Source organism: Chanos chanos, chromosome 6 (genome assembly GCF_902362185.1).
Source record: "Chanos chanos chromosome 6, fChaCha1.1, whole genome shotgun sequence".
Taxonomy (NCBI): domain Eukaryota; kingdom Metazoa; phylum Chordata; class Actinopteri; order Gonorynchiformes; family Chanidae; genus Chanos; species Chanos chanos.
This window is the reverse complement of record NC_044500.1, coordinates 4644070-4658817: the sequence shown is the minus strand read 5'-3', so window position 1 is coordinate 4658817 and position 14748 is coordinate 4644070. Positions and strand designations below refer to the sequence as shown.

General features: G+C 39.7%; 2 protein-coding genes across 8 annotated transcripts; both read left to right on the top strand.

The window, feature by feature from the left end:
* Positions 1-1041: 1041 nt before the first annotated feature.
* On the top strand, positions 1042-4718 carry LOC115815816 (E3 ubiquitin-protein ligase TRIM39-like). 7 transcript variants are annotated; one of them, XM_030778835.1, is made up of 7 exons: positions 1042-1599; positions 1830-1925; positions 2091-2324; positions 2421-2568; positions 3827-3848; positions 4094-4101; positions 4159-4718. In XM_030778835.1, the coding sequence occupies exons 1-7, from the start codon at positions 1042-1044 to the stop codon at positions 4716-4718; spliced, it is 1626 nt and encodes a 541-aa protein (XP_030634695.1). The 7 variants fall into 7 exon arrangements, with proteins under 7 accessions (XP_030634695.1, XP_030634699.1, XP_030634697.1 ...); XM_030778839.1 differs by lacking the exon at positions 4094-4101 and having other exon boundaries at positions 2421-2557; positions 3832-3848; positions 4180-4718; XM_030778837.1 differs by lacking the exons at positions 3827-3848; positions 4094-4101 and adding an exon at positions 3573-3611 and having other exon boundaries at positions 2421-2557; positions 4178-4718.
* A 2853-nt stretch (positions 4719-7571) lies between these two features.
* LOC115815809 (E3 ubiquitin-protein ligase TRIM39-like) lies at positions 7572-14748 on the top strand. Its single transcript, XM_030778825.1, has 6 exons — positions 7572-8159; positions 8305-8400; positions 8577-8810; positions 8907-9054; positions 12813-12842; positions 14210-14748. Exons 1-6 carry the CDS (start codon positions 7572-7574, stop codon positions 14746-14748), a joined length of 1635 nt encoding a protein of 544 aa, XP_030634685.1.

The window sequence follows — 14748 nt, the reverse complement described above, 5'->3', positions numbered from 1 at the left end:
TTTGTGTTGTTTTTGGGTACTGACAACATCTTTGGCAACCACTTTAGGGCCCTATGAAGAACTGATAATATTTTAAATGCTTTTGACTGAAAGTAGTCAAACCTCTACAGTTCATCCATCCATCCATCCATCCATCCATCCAGAAATGTGTTGTGTTGTGTTTATATTGTTTTGTGTTGTTTAATAAAACAATTAGAGAAACCATCTGGAATGACCTAGATGTCCCTTGTCCTCATTTTTTTACCTGCTTAATCCAGGTATCATTTTTTGTTACTGCAGTACCCATCTCTGGGACCCATAACACCCACAACTTGTTAATTCTACTTTGTTTTGTTTAGAGTCTAGGCCACAGTTAAAGCTGTGCAGTCATTATCAGTTAGACCTAAAAAGTGAAAGGATAGTGACAATGTTATGTAGTGACTGTGACAATCTGAATCTGTTTTTGGGCTTACAGTGACATCTTGTGCACAAAGATTGAATTACAGGTCAGCGGTGACATAAATCCTATTACTGTACAGCACTGAGGAGGGAGGGGCTTATTGATAACACTCTGTTGAAGAGAAAGTAAAACTGTTGAACAGAAACTTTTTCCCAATTCTTCCCAGTGAATTTATTTAGAAAGGTCGTCTCTTTTACAGTGATCAACGTGGACGACCACTTATTTATTCAGAGACAACACAGGGGAAAACCAAAACAGAGAGTAAGTTTTGTCTGTGTGTGTGTGTGTGTGTGTGTGTGTGTGTCTGTGTGTGTGTGTGTGTGTGCGTGTGTGTGTGTGTGTGTGTGTGTGAGGTTTGAGAGAGCAAGCGAGAAAGAGAGACAGAAAGAAAGAGAAAAGAAAAGATAGAACAAGAGAAAATGCATGTGTGAGATGAGTGTGAAATTAATTTCTTTTATGGAGCATGTTTCTGTTGATCTGAGAAGGTTGCTAAAAAGTTTTATGTACGTGGTCTTTGTAAATACAGAGCTGATTTCCCAAAGTCCAAAGATTATCTGATTTCATAAACTTTTTATGATGTCCTTGTATTTGTTTAGACAGACATGACTTCCTCCAGCAGTCTCCTGTCTGAAGATCAGTTCCTGTGTTCTGTCTGTCTGGATGTGTTCACTGACCCTGTCTCTACTCCATGTGGTCACAACTTCTGTGTGACCTGTCTCAATAAACACTGGGACAGCACCCAGCACTGCCAGTGTCCACTCTGTAAGGAGCAGTTTAATATAAGACCTGAGCTCAAAATTAATACAATACTTAGAGAAGTTGTAGATCATTTTAAGAAAAAGGGAGACCTTGTCAAACCTGGAGAAGTGTCCTGTGATGTCTGTACTGCTCAGAAACTGAAGGCTGTGAAGTCCTGTCTGGACTGTGGGTTGAGTTACTGTGAAACTCACCTGGAGCCTCATAAAATTAAAGCAAAACTAAAAAAACACAAACTGATGGATCCTGTGGAGAACCTGGAGGACTATATATGCCAGAAACATGAGAGACCCCTGGAGCTGTTCTGCAGAGATGACCAGACATGTGTGTGTCAGTTCTGTACTGAGGGAGACCACAAGACTCACAACACTGTTCCCCTAGAGGAGGAGAATGAGGAGAGAAAGGTGACAAACATGATAAACGCTGAGATTTGAACGATTAGATTTTCATATTCTTAGACAATATTACATTATACACTATGAACATTTTGCACTTACACAGCTGTTTAAATGTTTATTTTACTTTGTGGAGGAGACGGTATTTCTTTTAACATATGTACTGTTTCAGTCAATGTGAACAGTACACATCTATATTAGCTTGTGAAATTTTTGAGTGTTTCTCTCTCTGTCCACAGTCTCAGCTGGGGAAAACACAGACAGAAGTGCAGCACATGATCCAGGACAAACTGAAGAAGATTAAAGAGATCAAACACTCAGTAGAGCTCAGCAAAGTTGGTTCAGAACAATTTATTTAAGTGTAAAAAGTCAAAGGTTGTTTTTTTTTAGTGACATACTTTACCCAGGATGTTAATTCAGTGAGTTATTTTATTGTTCATTTGTACATTTAAGTAAAAATATAGTAATAGTTATGAATGTATATTGTTGTGTTCTATTAGACAAACACGGAGAGACAGATAGCAGACAGTGTGAAGGTGTTCAGTTCTCTGATTGGCTGTATTGAGAGAAGTCGGGCTGAGCTGATTGAGCTGATGAAGGAGAAACAGAAAGCAGCAGAGAGGCAGGCTGAAGGTCTCATTAAAGAGCTGGAGCAGGAGATCACTGAGCTGAAGAGGAGAGGCACTGAGCTGGAGCAGCTCTCCCACTTTGAAGATCACCTCCACCTCCTACAGGTCAGTGTCCCTCTCTCTGTTCAGTGACAATGCAGCACATGACAGGACAAGACTCCCCATGCTGAGAGATTTCTCCTCTCTCCTGCTGGACTGTAGGTTTACCCAACACTGTGCAGCCCTCCACACACCACACACTCCACTGACATCAGTATTGACCCTCATCTGCGTGTGGACACTCTGAGGAAAACTCTGGAACAGCTGGAGAAAAAATTCCGTGAGGAAGTCGGGCGAGAGTGTGAGAAAGGTCAGTGCTTTATGGTCCATAATCATCTTTTGATCTTTAATGTGTGTGACACATAAACATTATGCTGTTTTATTTTAATCTGCACATGGAGAGTGGTGTGATACTCAGCTAATGAAAAAGAAAAAGTCCCATAGATCTCTTAGATGGTCTAACAGGAGTAAAACAGGGTCATTTCACACCACACACTCCAATCATTAATAATTATTTATCATATTTACAAATATAAACATATTAAAAGCCAGTGGAGTTAATGCTAGAAAAAAACCCTTCAAATACTTTCAAAGAAAAAGGATAAAAAATATTATCTACTTATTTCTTGATTGTTTAAATATTATTTTATACACTGCTTAGGATTCTGTATGTATACTTAATACAACTTTGTTTGTAATACTATTAATTCTGTGTCATTCAGACCTTTACAGATAAGGTTTCGTCTGAGATATTTGAAAATGAAACATCTTGTCCCTGAATAATGAAAGCAATAATTGAATGTCTTCATCATCTCATTCAGATGAAATCAGAAATGGGAGTGTTTAGTGCTGTCACCCTTTGACTAACGTGAATGCAATATACTGACATCAGGTTAAACAGAGCTGATTCTTAGAAAGTGGTGAAACTAGTATTTTACTGTGAGTGACAATATGACTGTGCAGTGAACAGTTATGATCATCACTGAATCATCAGTTTCAGTTTACACTAAATGCATTTAACAACAGTCTTCTCTTTGTCTAAAAGTAGAGGTGTTTATGTCATGAAATTTTAACCCAATTGTCTATCTATGCTGATTTAAATTCACCGCAATATTACTGAAATGTATACTATTCTACTCAGGTCATTTTAAACTGTCACAAATTGAATAAGAGACTGGATGTGTGTGCAGAACCAGTGTTTATTTAACAAAGGTCAGGCCAGAGAATAGAGACCCAGGAACAAGTACAGGAGCAAGGGAGGATTCAGACAGAATTCAATATAACTCTTATTTAGATCCATTAAGGCAAGGTCAGGTTAGACAAGACAAAGACCATGGAAAATCAGCGATATTTATCCAAAGAACACAAGGGAGTGACTAAATAAAGAAAACCTGACTCAAAATGGCCAGTAGAGGTGGAGAGTCAGAACCAGGGTGTGACACTAAACTTTTTTATCAGGCTATCTGCTCTTTGTCCAAAGTAACAGACTAACAACGAAAATATTAATCAAAGTCATGAAATGCTGTATCTTTACTCTAATTCTTGTCTGTGTGTTTTCAGAGATTGAGAGCAGAAGGAGACTATATGCAGGTGAGTGTACAGTATCCAGTACTGAGGATCACTGGATCACTTTTGATCACACTGTCATGTTTTCACTGATCTGCTCATGAGAGATGTGGAGTGTAAATGTGTGTGTGAGTCAGACATGGAGTCACCAACAGCTCTGTACAGTTCACTCAGAGTCATCAGAGCTGTAGTGTTTTACTGAAGAGAATAAAAGACATTAATGTTTCACCTGGACACACAGTGTATGATTCACACAGAATATGAACCAGTGACCTCAGTTATCATAGACACACACACACACACACAGACTCAAAAACACACAAAACTAAATGAGAATTCTCTACATTGTCTACAGTGGATGTGACTCTGGATCCTGATACAGCACATCCCAAACTCATCCTGTCTGATGATGGAAAACAAGTGGAACATGGAAACACACGACAGAATTTCCCTGACAACCCAGAGAGGTTTGATAGATGTCCCTGTGTCCTGGGGAAAGAGGGGTTCTCCTCAGGGAGATTTTACTATGAGGTGGAGGTCAGGGGGAAAACTGCATGGGATTTAGGAGTGGCCAGAGAGTCAATTAACAGGAAGGGAAAGATTACATTAAGCCCTGAGGATGGACACTGGACTATATATCTGAGGAATGGGGATGAGTATGAGGCTCTTGCTGATCCTGATGTCCTCCTCTCTCTGAGACAGAAGCCCCAGACAGTGGGGGTGTTTGTGGATTATGAGGAGGGTCTGGTCTCCTTTTATGATGTGGAGGCCAGTTCTCATATCTACTCTTTCACTGCTCAGTCTTTCACTGAGAAACTCTATCCATACTTCAGCCCTTGTAATAATGATGAAGGTAAAAACTCTGCTCCACTGGTCATCACTCCTGTCAGATAAATTTCTTTTCGTGAGTCATTTTTTTCTGTATTCTGTTGTGTTTCTTTTACAGTTTTACTCTTGAATCATTGATACACTTGGATGTTTAATCTAGTTGTAATCTAGTTGACATTTTGTTTGTTTGTTTACTCTTTTGTCTATTTACTGTGCTGTATATTGGTGAATTGGAAATTCAACTCTGTGTGTGTGTGTGTGTGTGTGCGTGTGTGTGTGTGTGTGTGTGTGTATGTGTGTGTGTGTTACACATTTCCTACTCCAGAACATGTTAAAGCAAACCTGTATCTGTATATTCTACACCAGGGGTGGGCAAATCCAGTCCTGGAGGGCCGGTGTCCTGCCGGTTTTTGTTTTCACCTCTTAGCTACCTGTTGATTTTCACTTTGAAAACAGGTGTGCATGCTCTTCAGCCAGTCAGAGACTGTATTTAGTTGGTCGACAAGAAAAACAGCAGGACCATGGCCCTCCAGGACCGGATTTGCCCACCCCTGGTCTAGACACTTCAAATATGTTGGTGCCCTCTTGTGATGGTTTGGGAGAACTGCATACATCTTCAGCATTTAAGGCCCTGGCAGAAAACGCTGATAATATTTCAAATCTTTTCGACAGAAACAGTTAAACTGTGATATGTTTGTGTTTCTTAAATTAAAGACAGATATTGTCATTGAATTGTTTGCATTTTCGTTTTTGCTTGCACCTCCTCTTGCTTCTCAGACAGCAAAGTGTTTTTGAAACAATGTTGATTAGTTATCAGGCAAAAGTGTTGTATCAACGTCTGACGGATCTCAAGTGCTCATTTAGCATTGATCTTGTTTGTTATATTGGAGATTTATTTATTTAACATGGAAAACCAAACTACGTCCAACACTGAATCAGTGTCATTTCGACACTTAAGTATTACAGTCACTCACGGCTGTTGAAATAACTGTGAATCAATAGTTGTGCCATAATTGATATCATTTGAAAGCAAGCCAGCACAGACAGCAAATGTAGAAGACAACACTGATTAGATCTGACTTTGATCTTCTGTTCACTCCATTTAGTGGTGCCCAGTTCCCTCATGCTTTTGTTCCCCTGTTGTGCCTCTACTGTTCCTGCACGAATTCACGAGACCTGCTGCTGCAACGGCACGACAGCCGTCTTCCCCCCCTGTACCAGACAACTGGACACCAGTAAACGATGTGAACAGAGGATAAAAGGCAAAACCAGTCAATACTGTTTCAGGTACATTGTGCTGTCAGTGTTGGCAACCTTATATCAGTTATGGCGCTATCACTGAATCAGCAGTCGTGGTCTATACGGGCAGTCGTGGTCTAAAGGTTAGAGAACCGGGCTTGTAACTGGAGGGTTGCCGGTGCGGTTCCCAATCCCAACATCCACGGCTGTGTGCCCTTGGGCAAGGAACTTAACCCTAATGCTCCCCGGGCGCAGAGGAATGCTGCCCACTGCTCCTGCGTCTGTTGTGTGTTCACTACTGGTGTGTTGGATGGGTTAAATGCAGAGACAAGCTCACTGTTCACAGTGTGTGTGTGCAATCACGGAGACTTAACTTAGCATTGTTTTAATGTACAATACAAAACAAATCTCAGCATTAGAACAATGATTATTCAGCCCTGGGTGAGTGCAGTATTTAAGTGCTGAATCAGAGCTGACATCAGTGTTGGATATGGTTTATTCTATCATATTAAATAGATGGCAAATACAGGGAGTGAGATCAATGCTAGACCCACATTGGACAACGATCAAATATAAATAATGATTCAATGGTTTTGCCTGATGTTTAATCAGTGTTGTTTCAACTAGATTTAGCCATCAGTAAGACAGAGCCTAAAAGCTTCTTTAATATAGATACTGATTCATCCTTTCAATGTTGAACCTCCCTTTACATCAATATTGATAAGTGGTCTTTAAACATGTACCTTTTCAATGCTGAACCCTTTACCAGACATCAATGTAGACCCAATATTGCCTTCTCAATGTGGAAAAACTCACCAAATATCATTTTAGAATAAATATTAATCGACATCACATTTTCCATATAGAAAAGCTAAGCAATTATCATTCTGGCTCCAGTGTTTGCTTTTCAACAATGACCATAAATCAGCGCTTTTGACCATACATCAAAGTCGAATCAATACCACCCTGCTACCTAGAATGTCTTTCTTGTATGATTGAACATGAGTGAGTAAAAATGATGTTATCAGTAGATACTCTTAATGTTTACTCGCTAATGATTACTGACACTGTGTGTGAGTCAAGAGGGACACCCTGAGTGTGAGTACGGAATTACAGTTGAGTGACGTCATAAACCAACCAATCAGAAAGTTCTCATGGCCACAGACTTATGTAAGCTGCAGGAGTGAGGAGGGAGGAGCTTAAAGCTTAGCTTCTCGCTGTGCTGAAGTGAAAGTTAAACTGGAGATCAGGAACTTGTTCCTACTCAGCATTAACTCCAGAAGAATCTTCTGCTCCACAGTGATCAACATGGATTATTACCACTGATTTGTTCAGGAGAGAGAGAATTCAGATACAAAGGAATAAGGGGGAAAAAGAGTGAGTAAATATGCATCTGTGTGTGTGTGTGTGTGTGTGTGTGTGTGTGTGTGTGTGTGTGTGCGTGTGTGTGTGTGTGTACGTGAGAGAGACAGAGAGAAACAGAGAGAGAGAGAGGCTTTTGTTCTGGAGATAAAATAGTTACATAGATCAAATACATATTTTATTTGATAGTTTGTAAATATTTATCAAAAGCCTATAAAAAACAGTTTTGCTTAGATGGTTATTGTGAGTACAGAGTGAACATGGATCACCTGATATCAGGAACAATTTTAATGATGACATTTTTTTGTTTAGACAGACATGGCTTCCTCCAGCAGTCTCCTGTCTGAAGATCAGTTCCTGTGTTCTGTCTGTCTGGATGTGTTCACTGACCCTGTCTCTACTCCATGTGGTCACAACTTCTGCATGACCTGTCTCAATAAACACTGGGACAGCACTCCACACTGCCTGTGTCCACTCTGTAAGGAGCAGTTTAATATAAGACCTGAGCTTCGCGTTAACACTTTCATATCTGGACTGGCGGCTGAGTTCAGGAAAACAGTTCAGCTGAAAGTTAGTGGCCCTAAAGAAGAACTTGGTATCACACCTGGAGAAATGTCCTGTGATGTCTGTACTGGTGAGAAACTGAAAGTTGTAAAGTCCTGTCTGGACTGTGGGTTGAGTTACTGTGAAACTCACCTGGAGCCTCATAAAATTAAAGCAAAACTAAAAAAACACAAACTGATAAATCCTGTGGAGAACCTGGAGGACTATATATGCCAGAAACATGAGAGACCCCTGGAGCTGTTCTGTAGAGATGACCAGACATGTGTGTGTCAGTTCTGTACTGAGGGAGATCACAAGACTCACAACACTGTTCCTCTAGAGGAGGAGACAGAAAAGAGGAAGGTGAGAGACATTACAAACACTGAAATTTGGATGGTTAGATTTTTCAATTGTTATATATTGCATTACACTATAAACATTACAATGTGAATAATACACATCTATATTAATCTATGAACTGTGTGAGTGTTTCTCTCTCTGTCCACAGTCTCAGCTGGGGAAAACACAGACAGAAGTGCAGCAGATGATCCAGGACAAACTGAAGAAGATTAAAGAGATCAGACACTCAGTAGAGCTCAGCAAAGTCAGTTCTGAACAATTTATTTAAGTGTAAAAAGTCAAAGGCTGATTTTTTTTTTTTTTTTTTTAGTGACATACTTTACCCAGGATGTTAATTTAGTGAGTTATTTTGTTGCTCATTTGAATGTGTAACTATAAATACAATGATAGTTATGAATGTATATTGTTGTGTTCTATTAGACAAACACAGAGAGACTGATAGCAGACAGTGTGGAGGTGTTCAGTTCTCTGATTGGCTGTATTGAGAGAAGTCGGGCTGTGCTGATTGAGCTGATGGAGGAGAAACAGAAAGCAGCAGAGAGGCAGGCTGAAGGTCTCATTAAAGAGCTGGAGCAGGAGATCACTGAGCTGAAGAGGAGAGACACTGAACTGGAGCACCTCTCCCACTCTGAAGATCACCTCCACCTCCTACAGGTCAGTGTCCCTCTCTCTGCTCAATGACAATGCAGCACATGACAGGACAAGACTCCCCATGCTGAAAGATTTCTCCTCTCTCCTGCTGGACTGTAGGTTTACCCAACACTGTGCAGCCCTCCACACACCACACACTCCACTGACATCAGTATTGACCCTCATCTGTGTGTGGACACTCTGAGGAAAACTCTAGAACAGCTGGAGGAAAAAGTCTATGAGGAAAAGAAGAAAGTGTGTGAGAAAGGTCAGTGTTTTATGGTCCATAATCTTCACAATGACTTATTTTAATCACAGTCTTAATTTAATGTGTTTGAGATATACATATTTACACAGTATTCTTTTAATGTTTATGAGGAGAATGTCTGAAATTCTCAGATTAAAAAGAGAAAATGCTTAGATCTCATGTGTGGTCTAATACTAGTAAAACCAGATCAGTTCCTTTAATATTCCATTTTACTTTTACTTTGAAAAGTTTTAAAAATTCAGAAAAATTGGACCCAAATTAAATTTAGCTCTGACACAGTGGGAGATCTGTACTCAAAGTGATCTGCAGAATGCAACCGGGAAACATTTGTTAAATATTTATGAAGAAGTATGATAAAAGAGAATTTTTTAAAATTGTTTAACTTTATAATGTACACAACAGACAAATGAACAGAGATCTGAATCCTCTTTTGGATGCTGGTCTGATCAGGGGTTGGCAACCTTTACGATATAAAGAGTCATTTTTGGCCAGAATGAAAAAAAAAAGTCTGTGTGCAGCCACAAGATATTTGAGCCCCTTAAATGCAGGCTCCACAGCCTATTACTCTAAATGAGCCATCAGCATTACTGATAGGTCTAAATGAGCGTCATTCACATGTTTCACCACAAGGTGGCTGCGGTAGGCTATTTATCATTATATGATACTTTAACTTTGCATTTCCATTACAATAATGCAATGTTTTGCCGCATTTATGAAATTATAGAACTACTGCGATAAAGAGCACAGATGACACTTTTATTATTTTAACTTTGGGCTACTATTTCCAATAAAACACCAAACTGATGGATTGTGCCCGGCAGAAACAATCCACATGGCATGCTTACTCAGAAATGGAGTAGTTATAAATAGCCATGCAGGCCTAGTTTGAGTGCTCCCTGTGTTTGCACAAATGAAATGAATAGCTCAAATGTCATTAAACAAAAAGTAGCCTACTTTGAAAATAAATAAAACACAGCTCGCTTTAAAAATGCAAAAAGTGAAAAAAAGAGTTTCAGAGAATCAAATTCTGAACAAGTCCAGTTCAATCCTTTTCTTCTATTTTCCTCAGCCATGTAGTCTACAGCAATTAACCCTCTGGGCCTGATGAGCACAAAACACAATGATATCAGCTCAGGGTCATTCAGTTCACTGAGAAAATCACAACTTGCTAAAAGAAATAATGTGTTGCAAAATTATAACCTAATAAAGGATACTGTTCTCACCAGTTTAATGGGATTTCTGTTTCTGAACATCACTGCAGATCTTCTCGATATCAGGGCTGTATTTGGTCTCTGCTGGCATCTCTTTGTGTATGTTGAAGGTCTCTGTCAAGTTCCTTCCATGAGAAGGAAAACTGATCACTAATTTTCTGCCCCAGAATTTGATTGGAGAACCCAGAGAGATCTGTTTGAGAGTTGTCTCGGTCAAGATACAGAAATATAGAAACATAGTGCTCTCATCTCTGACTGACCAGTTGATCTACACGTGTCCAGTTTTGTCTCCGTTCTCCCCCAACCAAACCTCTCAGTCATTAGACTGAACACAATGATTATCATAGTCTGGAGTCACTAACACAGCCTTTAGTCACTGTGTCCAGCTCCTTGTCTGGATCCTCCTCACTCAGCCTGGAGCTGCTCCTTTTACTGTGTGGACTGATACTGTCCACCCTGACAGTTTACTGCTCTTCTACTCACAGTGAGAGTGTGTGTTTCCTCCTGACCCTTCCTGTGTTGAGTCAGGACTGATCCCTGTTCACTGTGACAGATGCTCTGTCTGCAGACATTTATCTGAGCAGAGTTTACTGCTGCACTTCCCACATTCACAGGCAGCTTTTAGTCATGTGGGGATTTGAGGATGTCAGCACAGTGAAACCAATCCCATATCTCTCAAATGTTTTACTGTGTAGTATTAATGACATATGTCTCTGTGTGTTTCAGGTGAAGTTTTTCAGACATGGAGGACTACAGTCATCTGTGTTTCAGTTTTCACTGTGATATTTCTCACTGTGGTCGTGTCACTGGTTCTCTGCTTTCACAGACAGAATGTTAACTTTCAAGGTAACTCCACAGCTGAATTATTGTCTCTAAAAAACTAGCTGCATGTATAGGAAGATCATTTAATATTGATGAAGGTTTTGTTTACTATTAATGACACTTTCTCTTGTCCATGAGTTTAATGCTCCCTTTGTCTCATTTCAGAATGTGAAAAGAATAGATTACTGGAAGGTGAGTGTCCTCTTCATTTGACGTATTAGACAACTTAAACTCAATTTCTCACATCAACATTTGTCCTAATTAATGTTTAGCATGAATCAAACTTTTTTCCTGGACATGAGTTTAATATTCCATTTGTCTTATTTCAGAAAAGAAGACAGTACATGAAGGTGAGAGACCTGTTTATTTGTCAGGTTTTTACACCATTTAAACTGGACAAGTTAGTAACTTTTTCAGGATCATGTGAAATAAGGCAGCACTGAAACAGCCAGTCCTGATTAGATAAGGGGGAAAAACCTGAAGAAGAGATAAACACAGTCAGGATAGAAATGCTTTAATGTTCCACTGAGTACTGAGGATCTGAACTAAAGAACACAATAAAATTAAGATGAATAAAAGTGAAACAAACTCATTGATTTTCTTCAACATCCAGTTGCTAACTATATTAAATTTGTCCAGTTAGTCATCAGGTGAAACCTGGAGTCAGAGAATAGAGCACAGACATTAACATAGGCTTGGATATATCTTACAATTTTGTACTTATTAAATTAAAGAGTAAATTATAATATATCCAAAAGAAAAATGGATATACCTCAGTACTTTACAGGACTGTACTGAATATATAATTAATTCTGCTCTGTGATCAATGCCATTCATTTGAGATCAAGAGAGGTAGATCCTGTTTTTATTTCTCTCATTTTATCTGAATATCTTCATGTCCTCTAATGATGTGAGCGGAAACTGAGTGTTTTCACCATTTTACTCAAGTAAAATCTAAAATGGGAGGTATCATTGTCCATCCTGACATCTGTTGACCAGCAATCAGGCTGAAGCCAATGTTGCACATCTGACATCTGATTAGACAGTGCTGATTCTCAGAAAGTGGTGAAACTGGTATTTTTCACCTGAGTGACAGTATGACTGTACAGTGGACAATTTATGATCATCACCGTACAACCACTTTCAGTCTACACTAAATGCCTTTAACAACAGTCTGCTATTAGACTAGAAGTGGAAGTTTTTGTGTCATGAAATTGTAATCAAATTTTCCATCAATGTTGACTGAAATTCAAAACAATGTATATCATTCCACTCATACCACCTTAACTGGCATGAACTGGGTAAGAAACTGGAAGCATGTACAGGACCAGTGTTTATTTAACAAAGGTCAGGCCAGAGAACAGTGGCACAGGAGGACAAACAAGAACAAGTTCGCACAGTATTCAATATAACTCTAAATAAGATTTATTCAGATCCATCAGGGTAAGGTCAGGTTAGACAAGATAAAGACCATGGAAAACCAATGGTATTTATACAAAATGAAAACCAGGCTAGATTTGCAAAAACTGGTCTGCACAATGATTGATTTTTCGTTCAGGCAGTTACTTATTCAATATGCTCTTTGTCCAAGGAAGATTATTTCAGTCATATTTTTAATATCTGTCCTGCAATGTTCAGAGACGTTCATTGGAGTAATGACAGAGTTCATAGCCTAAGTCATGAAATGCTGTGTCTTTTCTCTAAATATTGTCTGTGTGTTTACAGTGTTGGAGATGAGGAGGAAACTATATGCAGGTGAGTGTACAGTATCCAGTACTGAGGATCACTGGATCACTTTTGATCGCACTGTCATGTTTTTACTGATCTGCTCATGAGAGATGTGGAGTGTAAATGTGTGTGTGAGTGAGACATGGAGTCACCAACAGCTCTGTACAGTTCACTCAGAGTCATCAGAGCTGTAGTGTTTTAGTGAAGACAATAACAGACATTAATGTTTCTCCTGGACACACACACGAACACACAACTAAATGAGAATTCTCTGCATTGTCTACAGTGGGTGTCACCATGGATCCCAGTAAAACACATACCTACCTCATTCTGTCTGATGATGCACAACAAGCGACATGGCAAGACCATCTTCCTGACAACTGTGTGAATTTCCGGAGAAAGGAGGGGTTCTCAGGGAAATTTTACTATGAGGTGGAGGTCAGGGGGAAGACTAGGTGGGATTTAGGAGTAGTAAGAAAATTCGTTAATGGGAAGGGAATGATTTCTCCAAGCCCTGACAATGGATACTGGACTATACGTCTGAGGAATGGGGATGAGTATAGGGCTTGTGAATCTCCCTCTGTCCTCCTCTCTCTGAGACAGAAGCCCCAGAAGGTGGGGGTGTTTGTGAATTATGAGGAGGGTCTGGTCTCCTTTTATGATGTGGAGGCCAGTTCTCATATCTACTCTTTTACTGGTCAGTCTTTCACCAAGAATCTCTATCCATACTTCAGCACTTGTTTGAATGATGATTTGAATCCTGGAGGTGAAAACTAAGCTCCACTGGTCATCATTAATGGCTGATGTATATATTACATACTGATCATGTGAAAATGGCTCTTATGATTAAGTTATGACTGATGTCAATTTACCAGACACATATTGCATTTTTTTTTCTTTATTCTTAGTCATTTTTCTATGTTAATTGATGAAGATGATGGACATGTCTCAAGAAAAAATTGTTTCTGAGTCCTCTAAACTCATTCTGTAACCACTGATCTTTTTTTTTCAATATTTCTATTGCAACAGAATGGTGCAGTGAGTCCAGACCATTTTAGAGATTTTAACTGAACAAAACTCTTTCCCTCACAGTTTTATGAATCATTGAATTGTATATACACTTGGATGTTTAATTTAGAGAGCTTTTTTAATTGCAGAGAGCTGAACGAGTCATCTTATTTGACAAATTATTGTTTTTGCTTGTTCTTGTTTCTATTTGCTGTATATTGGTGAACTGGAAATTCCATTTTGTGTATGCATTTGTGTGTGCGTGTGTGTGTGTGTGTGTGTGTGTGTGTGTGTGTGTGTGTGTGTGTGCGTGCACGCGTGTCCGTGTGTGTGTGTGTGTGTGTGTGTGCGTGTACGCACGTGTACATTGTCTACATTGTCTACAGTGGATGTGACTCTGGATCCTGATACAGCACATCCTGAGCTCATCCTGTCTGATGATGGAAAACAAGTGAAACATGCAGACAGACAACAGAATCTCCCTGACAACCCAGAGAGGTTTGATATATGTATCTGTGCCCTGGGAAAGGAGGGGTTCTCCTCAGGGAGATTTTACTATGAGGTGGAGGTCAGGGGGAAGACTGAGTGGACTTTAGGAGTGGTCAGAGAGTCCATCAACAGGAAGGGACAGATTACACTAAGCCCTGAGGATGGACACTGGACTATATGGCTGAGGAATGGGGATGAGTATAAGGCCTGGGACTCTCCCCGCGTCCCCCTCTCTCTGAGACAGAAGCCCCAGAAGGTGGGGGTGTTTGTGGATTATGAGGAGGGTCTGGTCTCCTTTTATGATGTGGAGGCAAGTTCTCATATTTACTCTTTCACTGGTCAGTCTTTCACTGAGAAACTCTATCCATACTTCAGCACTTGTAATAATGATGGAGGTGAAAACTCTGCACCACTGGTCATCACTCCTGTCAAATAA